The sequence below is a fragment of the Microtus oregoni genome, unplaced genomic scaffold, assembly GCF_018167655.1.
Source record: "Microtus oregoni isolate MIOR12 unplaced genomic scaffold, Mior012 000004F_ref0000308, whole genome shotgun sequence".
NCBI classification, from domain to species: Eukaryota; Metazoa; Chordata; class Mammalia; order Rodentia; family Cricetidae; genus Microtus; species Microtus oregoni.
The window spans coordinates 26,841,044-26,858,882 of NW_024543063.1; the positions used below are offsets into that span (position 1 = coordinate 26,841,044).

The 17,839-nt window shown below is 43.2% G+C and overlaps 1 protein-coding gene across 16 annotated transcripts in view; it reads right to left on the reverse strand.

The window, feature by feature from the left end:
• Pard3 (par-3 family cell polarity regulator) overlaps window positions 1–17,839 on the reverse strand; it is a 501,294-nt gene that overhangs the window by 168,111 nt on the left and 315,344 nt on the right. For 8 of the 16 annotated variants that reach the window (XM_041649748.1, XM_041649746.1, XM_041649743.1 and 5 more), the window contains 4 exons: window positions 16,429–16,618; window positions 9,305–9,456; window positions 8,225–8,269; window positions 3,114–3,341 (listed from right to left, as the gene is read on the reverse strand). In XM_041649748.1, coding sequence (XP_041505682.1) covers window positions 3,114–3,341; window positions 8,225–8,269; window positions 9,305–9,456; window positions 16,429–16,618 — 615 coding nt within the window. The remainder of the gene's footprint in view (window positions 1–3,113; window positions 3,342–8,224; window positions 8,270–9,304; window positions 9,457–16,428; window positions 16,619–17,839) is intronic. The other 8 variants (XM_041649755.1, XM_041649744.1, XM_041649745.1 and 5 more) reach the window with 3 other exon arrangements.

Consider the following 17,839-nt stretch of genomic DNA (forward strand, 5'->3'; position numbering starts at 1 on the left):
AAATTTTTTCTTTTGAGTTTAAGCAATGAGTGAGCTTAATACCAATATATGGTTTAATAACCCACAAATTACTATTATTATTTGTGTCAAAGAGGAGATTTCAGCCATGGTTCAGACCATAAATGAAAACCAATATGAAAGTGTGCAGATGGGTTGCTAAGTGAAGGCTGGTGACACTCTGGAAAGGCGGTTGTGAATGTTTGTCCCTTTCTAGGAGATCAGAATGCCAGTCTCCCAAAAGAAAGTGTTTCTAACATCTAGGAAATATGACACATTTCAGAGAATGCATGGATATCCTTAATGTTAAAACAAAACTTTGGTGTTGGGGTCAGCTCTGAGGTAGAGCATTTGCCTTGAATTCCAGGTCCCTATACTCAGTCCTGCAAAGCAGAAACAACAGCAACAATTAAAAAAAAAAAAACTGTACTGAAAATAATACATTCTACCTGATGGTCAGAGCATGTGAAACACAAGTAGGAAGTAGATTGTTTAGGGGAAAAGCCCTTGAAGAAGGAAGGAAGGGGTCAGTAGTGTTCACAAGAAAGGTTAGAAGGAAATAGATACCATCACTAAGAGACATGAGCTACACAACACAGATTGCGTGGGCAGTCCAAGTTGTCTAGGGCAATGGATAGATGGGCATGGTGATGCATGCCCATAACCCCAGATCAAAACTGAATGCTGCCAGGGTTTACAGAGAGACCTCCAACAACAATTTCTAGCATCAGATAAAGAGGGCTCAGAGCTGAGTGGGAAGGAATGACATCAGATTTCACGAGGGGGAATTAAGACAGCATAGAATCACACAAAGGGGTACCTTTTGCCCCACTCTTTACCAGACATGGATGCATACAAGGAGGCACTGAGGATTAGGCCGTCGGAGGCCAGGATGCAGGACCAGGGCTGTCATGACAGAAAGAACACAAGCCTGACTGTGGAAAAGGCAGGGCTTAGAAAGCAGAGGAGGAGACCATTCCACTGACCTATATTGTACCAGAAGCCAGAGAAACCCTTCCTATTTCTATTCTATTTTTTAAAATTATTTATTTTTGTTTTATGTGCATTGCTGTTTTGCCTGCACGTATGTCAAAGCTTTTGGAACTGGATTAAAGACAGTTGTGAGCTGCCATGTGGGTACCGGGAATTGAACCCAGGTCCTCTAGAAGAGCAGTCAGTGCTATTAACTGTCAAGCTTTCTCTCGAGCCCCTCTTTCCCTATTCTTAGGTAAAAGTGAGAATCTCCTGATAACAGTAGTCACGCACCCCTGATTCTTTTGGAGGAAAGCAAGGGTTCTTATGAAGCACTAGAAGGCTAGCACATGCCAGGGCCCATGTGGACACAACAGAAAGACCTACATGGCCTTGCCATGCTACATATGACCGCAGGAGTGACGACCCTGTGACTCACCAAATTCAAGACGAGGCCTGGCAGCTAAACTAGGAAATATGTTCTTCATCTGGCAAGAAGGGGATGAATATATTTGAAATCACAGGCTGATTATAGTGTAAAAATTGTCTACATAATAGACAAAGGACAGGGACACAGCAATCCTCTCCCTAAGTTCTGCGTTGTGTATTAGCCAGAAACACTCATGTCTCCAACATATTATATGCTACAGGCAAAAATTATGTCATTTTGCTTGAAATCTCAAGATGCACTGTTTATTAAAGCTCCATTCCCCACCACTAGCTGTGTTAGGAATGTGTGCTGGGAGTCGTCTATCCAAATGTGGAATTGAAAGTAATTTATATTCCCTGGAAACATTCTCTGGTCCTGGATTTAACTTCAGGCTGTATAGTCCACAGCTTTATAGATAAGGCACATGGGTAGTCATATTTGATGTTAAAATCTAAAATGCAATCACATTTCTTTCTCTGGATTCCACACTGCACGGCCAGGGTGTCTCCATGCTATCCACACAGTGTGATTAACTGCACAAGTGTGGTTATCGTGAGCCCCCAGGAGCCTGGCAATCAGAAACGCCAGACATAAAACTACAAGAAAAGGCAGACAGTTAGGGCTGGGGCTGTAGCTCAGTGGTAGAGCACTTGCCTTGAATGTCTGAGGTTCTTTCCCAGGACCAGAAACAAACAAAACTAAAAGGAAAAAGGCCAATGAGGGGATGGATATGATGAGCACGCTGTATGTATGCATGAAAAATACCACGGGGAAACCTGTTATTTTGTGTACTTAATACACTAATAAAATAAATTAAAAATATAAACTGTAAAATAGTAATTATTGAATACACTAATCAATAATATGTATCTTTATAATTCCTAAGTTCTTCATCTTCTAAATGAGTACTTTATTATTCAAAAAAATTTAAATAAATGTTTAAACATATATCCCCTTTAATGATTCATAGAAAAATCTACTCATACTAAACTATGACTCTCAGATTGGCTTAAAATATTTAGTAATTTGGGGAAAATACAAAATTAGACACATCTGTTTTAGTCTAAAAATGTGTCTTTAAAATAATAAGCTATTAAATATACTTATTGGCTATGCTACCTGGCAGACAATACACAGAATGGATTTCAAAGATTTTGGTATAAGGATAGCTCTACTCTATGAGTTATTAAAAAATCCAAACAATATTTTTAAAGTGAATTATATCTATTAATATATACCAATTTAAAACTCATTTTTTAAAAGAAAATTGCATTATAAAAAGAAATAAGTGAGAGAAAATATACCTTGTATATATATATATAGAATATACTCTGTATTTTCTGAAATAAGTTTGTGAGAGCAGTTGTTTTGGGTTTTCTCCTTCCTATCCTCCGATGTCACTTTCACAGTGGCTAAGAGGACAGCTCCTTGATGGGCAGAGTGCTACAGGCTTGCATTCTCTGCCACTGGAGGGGCTAAGAAAGGATTTCAGCTCGAGGCCAACCTGAGCTATTCTATAGCAGACCCCAGTCTAAAAAGACCTTGTTTTCTCATTGAGTCCAATATCACATGGTATAAAAGCCCACATAGGGGCCAGAAAGAGAAAATGGCTATAAGGACCCCTGTTGCTCTGAACACTCTAGACCTCAGAGAGGCACCTCAAGGACCTGGGGATGTTCTGAGGATCACGGATCACGGGAGCCAGGACACTCACAAGTCTCCATGCCTTCGTCGTCGTCATCCACCACGGGTTTATCATAGGACTTGTCGATGGCAGCTCGGAAGCTCTCATTGCAGCCCCGTCCTCGGATGATCCGCGGCCGGGGGCGGTGGAAGGGGATGTTCCCGTTCAGGGTCACCTCGGCTACAGCAGTCTGCAGGCTCTCTAGGGAGCTGGATTTCTTCAGACCCAAGGATGGTCCTACATCTCTACTGGGGGAGCCTTGGAGGGTCAGAACAATACAGGGTTAGTGAGCGCGAAGCGACAATCTCAGATCCAAGAATCTATGCACTGTGACACCTGTGGGGATAAAGTGAGGGGCTAAGTGGTAAGTTCTAGAATGTGGGTGGAAATATATAAAATACAAACAGCAGTAGTTAATTTCAAAAACATTACGTTTTTACATCCATTTCCATTTGGAAAAAATTCTAATTTATTAATTTTGATCAGAACAGATGAAGTCATTATCAAACCATTGTGCAGTGTAACACATCTATACACAAAAACAACAAGATTGATGAATAATTGCATTTAAAATGCAGAGGCAGTGAGGAGGCTGCAGGAGAATCATCTCTGCAACCTAACTGCAGCACCTTGCTGTAATGCAAATTTATGGTCAGCAGAAGGCGGGCCTTAATGTCACAGGCTTCATCTGCTCTTTGCCATGTGAACATGAACGCAGCAGTCCAGGGCACCGTGCAGAAAGGTGGCTCTGGGAACAGAATGTTCTAGACAAAGTGCAGTACAGATATAAAGACACCTCCCATGTGGGCTTCTCTCCTTGAAAGACAGAAGTGTTCACACACCAGGGATTTACAGTTTTTGCTTTTATTTCTGGAAGACCCAAGGCAAAAAAGATTGAGATACCCAGCGCGCCCGACTTGGCAGGCATTCTGAACTATTTTATTTAAACAAGGAAGACAGTCCCATCCATCACTGTCTGACCTGGCACACTGGGGTGGACGTCAGCAGATTCTCAAGGCTGACACCTCCACCTGGGTGGGCCAGGTGACAGGGCTGGCCCCTCACTCATCTTCCTAAACAGACAGATGGAAAAAAGAGAAGAGACGGTGGAGAGACTAAACAGCCTATCTCCACACGGGGTCACCCACACATATGTTGATCAATAATTAGGTAGCAGCTTCCCTGTTACTACCTGGAAGACGAATGGCTGAGATGAGAGCCCACCACAGCTCAGAGTGGGAAGACACAAGGAAAACTAACTGGAAGTGTCAAAATTAGAATTATCTTCTAATGCTCCATTTATATTACATATTTTACCTAATTTTCACCACGGGCTACCAGTACTCGGGAAGGGCAGAGAGGTGCTCACAATACAGGCAGAGAAAAATGGCACAAATTTAACCAGTGGGAAAAAAACTATTATATAAGCTATCAGTCTCAGGAGCAAATAATGGTGTATTTGCTTTCTCGGGGGCAGGTTTGTGTATATTCGATCACTTATTTCGTAACTAAAGCACACTCTGAATACTTTTTACAAGGGGCACCACGTCACTCTGACTCCTCACAGCGAGTGGCTGACACTTCTGACGTGATTCATGAAGTTGACGCCACAGGAAGGAAAATGAACAGTGTTCTAAACCAAAAGGGACGATGTCAAGGAGTCAGATGCAGTGGGAGCCACGTCCCCCTTGGCAGGTCAGCCACCTTCACATCACAACAGCAGCAGCAAGAACTTCACTGCTGAATGAATCATGCCTGCGAGATTTCAAACTTCCCTATCTGCATTAGGGCCACGTGAAACATGAATTAGGCAAAGGATCCCCAATGATATGAGTATCTCTGAAGGTATGTGTGTGTACGTACATCTATACGTGTGTGTGTGTGTGTGTACACCCAGCTGTGATTTCACACTTCCTGCAGGGACTGTTAACGAAACCCATATTCTACACATCCAAGTATACAATAACCTTTCCTTCTAGGGGAGTCAGCTGAAACTTTAAAGTACTCAAAGTAACAAAAACTGACAGTGAATTTAAGAAATGATCTGAGGACCTTCAGCATATAAAGTAACTCTGCAAAGAAGACAAGGAAGGGTGCAGAGCAGTTGCATCAGCAAGAAAACTCCACAAGTGTGCCAGTGTCTCTCAACACACAAAATTAACAGCCTACATAGTTTAGAATCCTCCTTCCCTAAATTATAACACTGTGGATAACATTTTATCTTAATGCTGGTAATTGCAGTGTGCTCATGCATGGATGAAATCGGAACAGTAAAAAGGTCTACAAAAAGTTAATCTATAAGCATGATCAGCAAAGGTACCCAGACATGGCTGGAACACGGCTTTGCCTACTTATTTACATATGATCCGTGACGACTTTCATATCACCACTGTGAAATCACACAGCTGCCAGAGACCCCATGGCCTCTGAGCCCGGATTGCTTATTATCTGTTCTTAACAGAAAGAACTCACTGCCCCTGTAACATAGATCTCATCCATCAGAACAAAGGCTTTAAGTGATATACTGAGAATGCTGGGTTGGAGATGGAACTCCAGGTCAGCTGCTTGCTAGGAAGCACAAGGCTTGGTTGGCTCTCCGGTCCCACTACAACAGGCCATAAGCTCAGCATTTCCTATGACAAAACCTGAGACGGCGTCTTCAAAATAAGACATGGGCAAAAGACAACGCACGACCAGTACGGGCTGCAGTGTTTTCTCATTTAGAATCAGTATTTTAAAGATTTCACTTTTAAATCTTTACAGGCATTTTTACCTCTAAGAAATCTGAAAGATTTCATGCTCTCATTATTATCTTTGAAAAAAGGTATAGGCACTGCAAAAACATAAAATACAAGACTCCTACATCCCTAAGCCAAGGAAATCATATGTAGACGATCTTTCCTAGAGCAGCATTGTTTGTTCACTGCCTTCCACACGCGGGGCGACAGCTCTGCCAACGCTGCACCCCAGCCCTAGCCCTGAGGTCTGTTCTTTTTTTTTTTTACTTTTATTTTTAACAGAGTATAATTGTGCAGCCCTGGATGGCCCAGAACCCAGAACTCAATAGCCAGGACCAAGGAAATCCACCTGTCCCTGACTCTTGAGGGCTGAGATCAAGGGTGTACACCACGGGGCTTCTGACTGCTATCTGCTTACAAATGTCCCTCATGGGGGGAAAAGGTGATAATGAAGGAATCATCTGCAAGGGGCAAAAAGGAGAAAGAATTCTGTTTTCATAACAAGTGGCTTACAATGAGACAGGTACCTAGACCAAAATGTCAGCATGCCTTGTCCAAAGCTCTGGGCTAACCTGTCCAAGAATCTAGGCAGCCCTGAAATGAGGAAAAAGAAAGCAAGGCAACGGAAAACTCCGTTCACTGGCTAACACTGGGCGGGGAGAACACAGTCTACGGAATGTGTCAATGGAGATTAAAACCCCCCAAACCAAGGGCATCCTGGTGACCATATAAAGTTCCTCTTCAAACTTTCCACTTTATTTATATGCATAGGACAGAATGTATACTCAAAACCAGAAAGTGCCCTTCTCCTGTAAGACCTAACACATGGCCTACAAACACACAGGCTTGAAGAGAATTGCCATCGTGAAAGTTATATAACGTTTTCAGTTAAAATCTGTAAGTTAATTTTTACTCACGGTAGCTTTGGTTGTTTCAGTTACACATAACGGACAGCATTCAGTGTCCCGCTGTGGAGGTGTGCAGCTCTGCCTGGCGCAACACCCAGCACTGCGAACTAGGGAGTCTAACTGCCAACTGCCACTGAACACATGCAGACGACCAAGACTTGCCCTACACTTCCGCTTCAGAATTTCAACGAATTTTATGCTTTACCAGAAAAATAGCTACTTAGTAAGATCCGAGGCTATAGTTAATTGCCCCGAACACGACCAACTTATAATTTATTGAATGCAATATTATAATCTATCATTTACTTCTTCATAGGATATGGTAACGCCAAGTACATCCACAGTAATCTTTATGCATCTATGTCGAACACACAGGCTGAGACTAATTACTACAGCAGGTTAAAAAGGCAAATTAAAGCTAATACGTGCTAAGTGATATAATTACATTATCCTGGATCTAGAATAATTAAAACAAGATTCCAGAATACACTAATAAATCATGCATGCTCAACTGCACACAGCACACCGCCTAATTACACAGACAGACTCCACTGATTGTTTCCATGTAGTAGTATGAAAAAATAAGATACAGTATACTGCTAACCTAGTCTATGCAGCCCATTATTCCTATGAGATGATTAAGCAGTAAAATTTAGAACAGATTACAAAAGCTAATGAAGCCATATGTATCATATAGTTCAAACTAATGTCAGAGCTGACAATGAGCTAATTCCCGCATCTGAAAAAGACACAGGAGACAGCAGACGAGAATCAAGAGTATCAGCAGCAAGGGCAAACTCTGTCATTTAGAGAAAAGAGTTCAGATAGGCGAGGGATTCTCAGCCTTCCTGATGCTGCAAGCCTTTAATACAGTTACCATGCTGCAGTGACCTCCGCCACAAAATTATTCCACTACTGCTTCGTAACTGTAACCATGCTACCGCTATGAATTGCAATGCAAGTATGTGACATGCAGCAGGATATCTATCTGATACACAAACCCTGCGAGAGGGTCGTTCAGCCCCTAAAGGGGTAGTGTCCCGCAGGCTTAGAACTGCTAAGATAGGTGATGTTGTTTTTCAAATAAAAAAAAAATCACTGCGTGGATCACTGACAGAAACTAAGACATCACACAATGACTAAAGATCTTATGAGTCCAAATAAGAAACGGTTTTCTTAGGATTTTGATTTACCATTAAAAAAAATTATCACCACAAAAACATTCCTATGCAAGTAAGATTAAAAAAAAATCTAAGGTTGTTTTTAACACGGCAAAGGTAGTTCATTCCATTCCATCTGTTACACAATTTGCTGATAAATTTCTCATAACAGAAAAATAATGTATTTTCTCCTGCCATTCGATTTCCCATAACGAAAGTGTCTGAGTGAGACTGGAATACCGGGGCTTCCATGCCGCCTGACTGGCAGCTCTATAATCACGATAAGCTCCTTGAACCGGAGTTTCTATGGCAACAGTCTAACTGTCCATTCTTACCTGCTCTCTGGTCATCCACTGTATTGAGTTTAGTCTCGTCAGCTACTGTTAAAAGGTAAATGTATAATGGTTAGCCCAGTTAGTCCCCGAGGCCCGACATGCTGTAACCCTCCCCCGGTCTTGACCGTTAGAGCACAACTCTTAGGCAATATTCCATGCATGCAAAAACAAATAAATGAATGAAACAACAAGCAAACGTTCATAATCAAAAATTAAAAGGATAAAAATAAGCAGTCTCTTCATGCAGTATGCCAGTCATCTCGTTTCACGGTCACGTGTTATTTGTATGTTAGTGTGACATCATTAGCCAAGGCAGTGCACTGTCTAAATTTACATATTTACATATCTCTGACACATTAATGCTTTTAGTCTTGGAGTTCAAACAGCCACCAGAAAACAGCATAAGTTATGATTGACTAACAAAGATTTAAAAAATCATTTAGTTTATACCTGTATTAATTGAATTACTTTTGGGGGTAGATCTTGATTTAAAGAGAGAGACTACCTGATTGGTGCCTGGCTGAACAACTATGGCTATTTTCCTCCTCTCGTTTGCTCCCAGATTTGTTCTAGAATATATTCTCAAGTTATTAATCTGATTCCAGGCCATAATTGTTAAAGCACAAGAAGGTCTATCAATTAGCACTTCAAGAAGAGCAATCAAGAAGGGCATTGGCAACGAAGCCCTAGACATGGATTGAGATAATGGGTTCTCTCCAAAATGTTCTCTGCTTAAAAATCTCTCCAAATGTAATCTCTAAGGAAACTGCTGCTCAAATGGACAGAGTAGTAAATAAAACATCTCATTTTGAAATGAAGCAAGAAGAATACAGCATGGGTTTGCTTCTCCTCTCATCTACAAACACACGTCAACATACGGCTGATCACGACAACACGCTGCTGTGAGGAGCATGGGCATCTCAAACGTAACGTAGACTAATTTTTGACAAATTGTCACATGTTAAATTTATTTATTTTTTTCTACTGCTCAAAATAAGCAGACATGTGTTGGGGACCTTCAGTTTCATCCCGCAGCACCCACGCCTTATTTAGATAAAGATTCATGGAGATTGTACTCACTACCTAAATCCATGCTTTTTGATTTTCGTGTTTTAACGAAATCCAATTGAGTGGCATCTGAAAATTGCTTTGTGCGTTTTTCTGACATACTCTGGCGTCCAAATCCTTCTCGTTGAAAGGCAAGAACCGGATCAACATCTGGACTCAAAGAGCTGAGTGAAGAGAAAAAAAAACACGAAAGTACTTACTAAAGAGTGGAGACATAAGCTTTAGGAAAGATCGCACGTCCTTTAGTACACGCATAAATGCATTTTATTTAAAGATTGAAATAACACAGTATACCTCACTTTTACAAGAGCACTAAATGGAAGTAAGAGAAAAAATAAATATTGATTTGACCTTAAAGCAACTCTGTGGGTTTAGACTTTCTTTTCTATTTCCTTTTGCCTGGCTCTTCATTGCACTTGATAATATATCATTATTTCTCTTATTGTTTAAAATGAGTCTGCTATTTGTCAGACACTGGAAACGCTGAGTATTTGACAAGACTTGCCTTGCACTGCAACATGTAACCATATAAATCGCAATTTAGCAATTTCAAACAAGATATGTTCTGACGGAAACTAACAGAGAGACCCACAACTGGACAAGGTGCAGACACGGAGAAATTCTGGAACATTCCATATGGAATGAGACGTCTTCGTCAAACCACTCCCCTCAGGGAGCTATGCAGAAAAGAGCCAGAAAGACGGTAAGAACCGGATGGGATGGAGGACTCTAACTAAACAGCATCTTCCACATTCAACAGGGCTGATGGACAGATGAGCTCACAGAGACAGTGGCAGTAAGCAAAGGATTGAGCCACAGAGGGTCCCAGAACTGGGAGAGGGAAGCAGTCATGAGCTCCCAGGCTGAACCAAGAAGCTATCTGTAATTGACACCCAAAGGGAAATGTAGTTTCCTCCAATAGAGTCTCATAGGGTATATTAACCACATTTGAGGATGGGCCCCTTGCCCAGCAGTATTTGACCAACGCAACGGCATTTTTGTAGATATTTTTTGGTCTCATATTGTCCAGTTGTGGGTCTCTCTGTTAGTTTCCGTCATATTTGTTCGTTTCTCATATTTGTTCGAGAATTCTGGTCTTATCTTGATTGAGTCTTTTGTTCATACATTACTATTTTCGATTTTGTGTTTTTTTGTTGTGTGTCTGCATGCGTTTCTTGTATTTTTCTTTTCTCCTTTAGGCTGTTTATTTTATGTGTTTGCCTATTTGTTTTTTAAAGAGAGGAAAAGGGCATGGAGTTGGGTGGGTGGAGAGATGGAAGGATCTGGAAGAAGCTGTGGGAAACTATGAACAGAAAATATTGCATGAAAAAATTTTTTTTAAAAGGATGTGTTCTGACCATGTTGTGAGCACACGTGTGTGTGTGTGTGTGTGTTTGTGAGTGTTAAATTGTATTTTAGAAAAAAATCGAAGTAGCGAGGGTACTTTCATGAGTATGTAGTCTCTCCGAAATCACCAATCAGCTAAAAGACCCCAACTCAGTAAATTTCCAACAAGACCTCTTCTGGTGAAGGTTCTGTGCCAACTAGACCCAGTTCACGCTCACACAGAAGGAGAGATTCCTGTTCTCTGCACGTTCTTCAGAAACATCCCTCTAATGTACAGAACAGACACTGGAGATACACAGCCGAGAGGGGACAAACAGCCCTGACAAAGACAGCAGAGGCATGGCTGTATTTAGATGACATTTGGTTCTGGTGGCACCAACAGGGTGGCTCCAGAGAAGAGGAGGCGTGACCAGCAGGTGACCAGGTGTGCTTCAGTCCTTTCCCAGGGGAAGTCCATAAAGACCATGTGGGATTGTTCTCCCCTATACAATCAGTGACCGCTCTAACAGGTACCTGAGTAGGAAGCCCTTTTGTATAAGTGTTGCTTTTATTGGATAATGAACAAAGCCAATGTTTTGGCCAATGGCTCAGCCGAGTAAAGCCAGGTGGGGAAATCCAAACAGAGATAGAGTGGGCAGAGTCAGAGAGACACCACGTAGCTGGCTAAGGAGAAAGATGCTACCAGTAAGCCACAACCTCGTGGTGATACACAGATTAGTAGAAAAATGTTAATTTAAAATATAAGAGCTAGCTAGAATTATGTCTGAGCCATCAGTCAAACAGTGTTTTAATTAATATAGTTTCTGTGTGATTATTCCGGGCTGGGTGGCAGGGAAAAGAACAAGCAGTCTCTATTTACAAGTACTACTAAAGGCTCCTACAGAGTTCCAACTATGGAAGTGGATTTTCTCCTCGTTCAACACATTAAATAAACAAACACAACAGTTCTCCTTTGCAGGATACAGTCAACAAAGCCTCCCTAGCCAGGTAGAAGACTGTCTGTGTTGGTTTGGATATGAAATGTCCCCATAGGCACAGGTATTTGAACACTGTTGGCGGTGATATTCTGGGGATGTTATGGAATCTTGAACTGGAGGAGGGTGTCACTGAGGGGGCTTAGGAGGTGGACACTTGCTTAAGGACATCAGTGAGGGGGTTGCTTATGAAGGGAAGCCTTTCTGGAGCGAGTATGCCATAGGAAGGGAGGGTTTGAAGAGTCTGTAACTCCCACCCCCCTTTTAGTATGTGGTTGTTTGAAGATGTGATCTCTCAGCTTCCTGCTACGGCAGCCTGCTGTCATGCCTCTTCTGCAATAATGGACCTATGCCCCTGGAACTGAAGGCCAAAATAAACATTTTCTCAAATGCCGCTTTTGGTCATGGTGTTTGATTACAGCAAGAAACACCATCTAATATACCCCTCCCCTCGGCTAACTGACATGCCACATGGGGCTGGGAGGGGGCTGCTTCTACCGAATTTACCAGACCTCCATGTTTTCCTGCCGACAAGCTACAATGGGTCTGCACTGTATTATGTGAAACAACACATAGGTAGATGGGTGTGATCTGGTTTAATAGAGCAAAATTTTAACTGCAATTCACCAAATGACATGATGTCAGGTGGTTCTTAAGTGCTGAGCCAAAGGTGAAGGAAGGATTCCTGGACACCCTACAGCTGGAAGGAGGGCATGGCCTGCTCTGAGCCCTCTGCCTTCATGGGCTGCACAGAACAGCTGGCTCACTCATCTCATACAGTTAAGGAGAGAACTCAAGAACATAAGGGTAAAAGCCCTTTGCATACTGCCAGCCATAAGCTATTATTACCGCTCGGGGAAGACAAGCTACTCAGATTATCCTGGTGATACCGATGCTGGGGTCTTTAACAGACACATAAAACAACGGACAGCCTCTCTGCTCTTTGTCAGTGGGATGCACACGTGAAGCACAGCGGGGGTCAGAGTCAGAATGTAGAGCGTCCACGTGGAAGGCCAGAGAAGAAGGCACCTTGACAGACACTGAGTCTGTCCTTAGCTCTGCCTCCCTCCATCTCAGAGGTCTCACCTCAGCCAAGGGCCAGGAACACAGCGGGAAAACTAAACCCCAGAGACCTGCAAAGGGCAAGGCTAGAGTTTCTAGCTTTATTTTATTACTCTTCTTTAAGGATTTATTCTTATTTATGAACTGTGTGTACAAGTTTGGAGGTAGCACACCTGTGAGTTGGGGTGCCCCCAGAGTCCAGAAGAAGATACTGGACCCCCTAAAGGTGGAGTTGCAGTGGCTGTGAGCAGTGGGTTTGTCTGATGTGGACGCTGGGAAGTGAACTCAAGTCCTCGGGAGATGCAGCAGATGATCTCTAGCTCGTATTTTTACACTGTTGGCCTGGATCTCAGTGCATGCCGCCACTTTGCTAGCACTGCAGACTCAAACTTTTCATTGTAGATCCAGGGTCAAAGCTCTGCAAAACTTCTGACCGCCTAAATTTCCAAAAAGTAGTATCATACCTATCCAGGAATCTGGTGTGTCAACTTAAACACTAGGATCAGCCTTTGACAAAGATGCACAATAATTAGCCAGGAGTCGTGGTGATTATTTTAACCCCAGCATTTAGGAGGGAAGGGCAGGGGGTAGAGTCAGCCTGGTCTACATATGACTTGTAGGCAAAACAGGCCTACAGTAATATCTTCTCTCAAAAACAAGTCCAAAAACAGGCAAACTAACAACATGTTATCCATAAGATAACCATGACTCAATTTAGTAGCACCAAACACATTTGTCTCTCTCTGCAAATGGATTTTGTAGTTGCTTAGGAAAAGGAAAGGAAAGGAAAGGAAAGGAAAGGAAAGGAAAGGAAAGGAAAGGAAAGGAAAGGAAATTGTGGGGTAACATGTGGAACACTTTCAAAGCTGCAATTAGGCATTAAATTTGTAGGCACAATGAATTTGAAATCTAGATATTTATTTACACATGTGTGTGTGATGGGCTTGCATCTGGTCAGCTGTGCGGGGGTCCCTGTGGAGGTGCACATGCATGCGTGTGCTGGACAGAGGCCCGCATGTGGGTGTCTTCCACAGTGCTCTCTACTTTATTTCCTGAAGCAGTCTCTTGCTGAGCCCAGAGCTAAAGATGTTGCTAGTCTAAACTAGCTAGTTCGTTCCTAGGAACCCCTAGTTTCCATCTCCAGGGTGCTAAATCTGCCCAGCAGTTATGTGGGTGCAGGGGATCCAAACTCAGGCTGTCCTGCTTGTGGGGCAAGCCCTTTATCTGCCGAGCCATTTCATCAGCTCCATTACTTGGTTTATTTCTGAGAGAGTCCTGTTTTTACCCATGTTGGTTTTAAACGTTTGCCTTCCTTCCTCAACCTCCTGTGTACTGCGATTGCAGATGTACATTGTCTGCGCCCTACTGAAGCGCAGCTTTAACAGAAAATCCTAGTGGAGGATTTTTAAAGTGATTTAAATTCTTTCTGCCAGCATTGCTTAAAACCTCTCCTTAGCAAACTTTCACACTCACTTTGTATCCTCCCAAATATTGCAATTATCAAAATTAGAATTTGCTGTTATATTTTCTCCTTCGTTAAAATAACATGGCTAACGGCCGCTGCATTGATTACTGGGCTGAGAAAAGTGCATTCTCTTAGTTAACAAATTAGAAGTATAGCCATTTGACACACTTAGCCTTTCAGAACTGTGCAGCCAACTATAAATGTACACATTTAAAATGTCAAATGAGCTTGCAAATTCATAAGACTTAAAATAACTAAATATTCTTAAAATGTGACATAATTAAATTTTCCTGATTAATCTACTCATTAAATTTATTTCAGACACAATAAACAGTACACTAGAATATTATCAAGACAGAATGCCAGGCTGTCAGATGACACCCTGAAGAAGCCGTATCTACCCTTTCCCCCATTACTGAAATTCCAGTTATTAATCTTGCCTGACTGACTGCTTTTCTAACATTTTATTCTGAGCTGGGGGAGAGATTGTCAGACTGGCCAAGCTCACATTCTCAGCTCTGAGGCTGAAGAGCTGGCATGCATGCCTAGATAACCCTTCCCTGATATTCTTTCCTTTGCCCAACATTTCCCAAGGAAAAATCACAGATGTCTGCACCTTTGCTGTTTCTTTATCAAAGCCACCTCAGGGAAATTAATGCCCCAAGCTATTCCCTAACGCCAACTATGTCTTTTTCCCAATGTAGCTCTGCTCCTGTAATCCCCTTCAAGGTGTCTCATCGTGGGGGAGGCGCAAGGCCTTTTGCCTCCTTGAAGAAGGGAGTGAAACATGAACTCCTTCTCTGCTCTTGCTTCCAGGGAGACTGAGGCTGCAGCCACAGCAAGAACACAACAGAAGACTCACTCAGCTACTCAAGGTGCAGCTATTATCCTATGCTCTCGCGCTCAGCTCTGGGATGATGTCCTGTATTTTCCAGTAGAGAATTTAAAAGAAAGAAACAAAAGCTAGTGATGAACTTTGCAAAGGCACGGGAACAGGTCAAGTTCTTTCAAGAGAAAATCAGCAGAGCTGGCAAATGTATTAACCGTGTTTTCCTGAGCTCACATAAGGAGGAGTGAGGGTAGGAATGGGGGTGAAGAGATGGAAGGAGGGAGGAGGAAGGGAGGGGAGAGAATAGGAAGGAGCAGGAGGAGGGGGAGGAGAGGAGACCTGGGGTGGTTTACTTGGTTAAGATCACCATAAAAGTGCTAATGCAAAAATGTCAGTTCTTAGCAACTCCAACCTAATGCGTCACGTGACAGGTGGAGGATGGGTAGACAGATGTGCAGCGAAACAAGTTTTGCTTGAGAGCAAGCTTTTCTACCAAGCATGCAGGCTAAAAGAACGGGGCAGGGGTGGATGAGGACCAGACAAGGCAAACAGTATCAAATGCTTTCTTTTACTGTCACAGAGGGGGAAATTATTTGGAGCACATTCACAGTCTCTGGGCCCTGACAGAAGCAGCTCCAAGCCTAGCATACTGAGTGCTACAACACGAGAGAGGAAAGCTGGGGCTGTGGAGATGGCTCTGTGGAGGGAGTGCTTGCTGCATAGGCATGAGGACCGAGTTTGAGATTCCCAGCATGCAGCCTAGGCACTGAACAGGCAGACAAGCCGACTGTCATGCTGTCAATAGAATTAGGTGGACAGCACTGAGGAAGACACCAGACGCCGGCTGTGTTGGCTAGGTTGATGTCAACCTGACCCAAGCCAGAAACACTGGAGAGGAGGGAAGCTAAGATCTGGCTGTAGGTACATCTGCAGGGCACTTTCCTCATTAGTGATTTACATGGGAGAACTCAGCCCATTGTAGATGGGGCCATCCCTGCGCTGGTGGTCCTGGGCTCTATAAAAAAGCAGGTTGAGCAAGCCCGTGAGCAACACTCCTCTGTGGCCTCTGCATCAGCTCCTGCTGCCAGGTTTCTGTCCTGTCTGAGTTCCTGTCCTGACTGCTTTTGACGATGAAGAGTGATGTGAAAGTATACAGGAAAGAAACCCTTTCCTCTCCAAGTTGCTTTTGGTCACGGTGTTTCCATCATAGCAATAGGAACCCTGACAAGGACACCAACCTCTGGCTTCTCCATGCACACTCACAGGGAGCATACCCCAAAACATATGACATACATGCAGATACTTCCAAAGCAAGAAGAAAAAAACACCTCCAACAGGTCTTCTCTAGTTCCCAAGCACACTGCATGTTAATTTTTGTATCTAATTCTCAGCATCAACTCAGGAATTTGCTTAAATCGTATTTACCCAATAATCAGGCCCAGCCCTGAGCTGCACTCACCAGTCGGCTGAGTCACTGATGGCAGCCTTGGCCCACGTGCCGGCCTCCGTCATGATGAAGCCCACATCATCATGGGAGCTGGAAGAGGACTGGTCGGAGAGGTGAGGAGGAAGCACAGGCAGCCTGTCATCTTCGATCATGACGGTGTCATCGTGTGGCATGTTCACCGTGGGGGACAGCTGACATTTACCTGACCAGTGAAAAGGAGAAATTCTGGACGTCAGTGCAGGGGCCAAGCCTGGTAATTAAAAAATTTTGCTACATTAAAAACAAAAACAAAAAACCAAACAAGTCTTGACACGCCCTCTCAACCTGATGGAATAATAAGAATTTAGTTTATTTCTCATAAAGCATTGTCAAACACAAACCTCAGGTCCACATGACCGCTTCTGCAACAGGGTCACACAGCATGCGGTAGGGCATGTGACTTCTCTGGTATTAAGTATCCCAAAGACAGAGATGAGCCCCCAAAATGTCTTAATGTGAACATGACTGATACACAGCTTCTTAGGAGTGAGTGTCCTCTGGGAAGTTTTGCCAGCAAATCTGAAGGGAAATCCCATAATCTTAAAGTGATCTGTCTATCCACTCATTCAACTCCCACAGGGCAGGCAAGCACTAGGTGACGTCATCTCTGTAATTAGTGTGTCACATCCTAATGTGAGGGGGAAAGTACCTACGGAACAGGGTAGCTTCAGTGTGGGTAATGTGCCAATTGTGTCCACCTGGGCGATGATGGGCAGGGTGGGTAGGATTGTTGAGAAGGTCACCAAAAGTTAGCTGAGCGGGATTTGGCGTGGCAGCTGTGACTTTTTTACTAGACAGAATGATGGCATTTCTCCCAGAAAGTGGCAACAAAATTAAACCGTGATGAATTCAGGTGCCACTTGGCAAAGCCCGGCACACAAGCCAGGGAGAATGGCTTTGAAATGAGAGTGGCCTAGAAGTGAACAGTTTAACATAGATCCAGATGTGGTCGGCCTCGAGGCTCTGAGGCCTACCCTGGGAGGAGGGGACATCAAATGAGGTTACTCAGTCTGGAAAGGCTCCACGGATCTCTGTCGTCTGTCTAGTCCCTTGCAGACAAATGTGTTGAGGTTCATAGTTCAGAATGGCATCCACACATCACAGCCTTTCTGGGACAAAGCTGTGTTTCCAGTCCCTGAGTCCCTAAAGGCAATGCTGGGATACAAATGGCATCCTTATCCCAAATCACCTACAATTCCAGCAACTTCTTTCCAAAATCTGCGTCATTTGTTTTCTGAACACAGATACACTCACAACAGCTTGGTTCAGATGCACACCTTGTAAGAAGATAGACTCACAGGGCAACCACCATAGGACACGGCACATGGAAGCGTGTTCCCAAGCAAGCAAGGAACCACGATAATCTGCCTCCTTCCTCACGGAA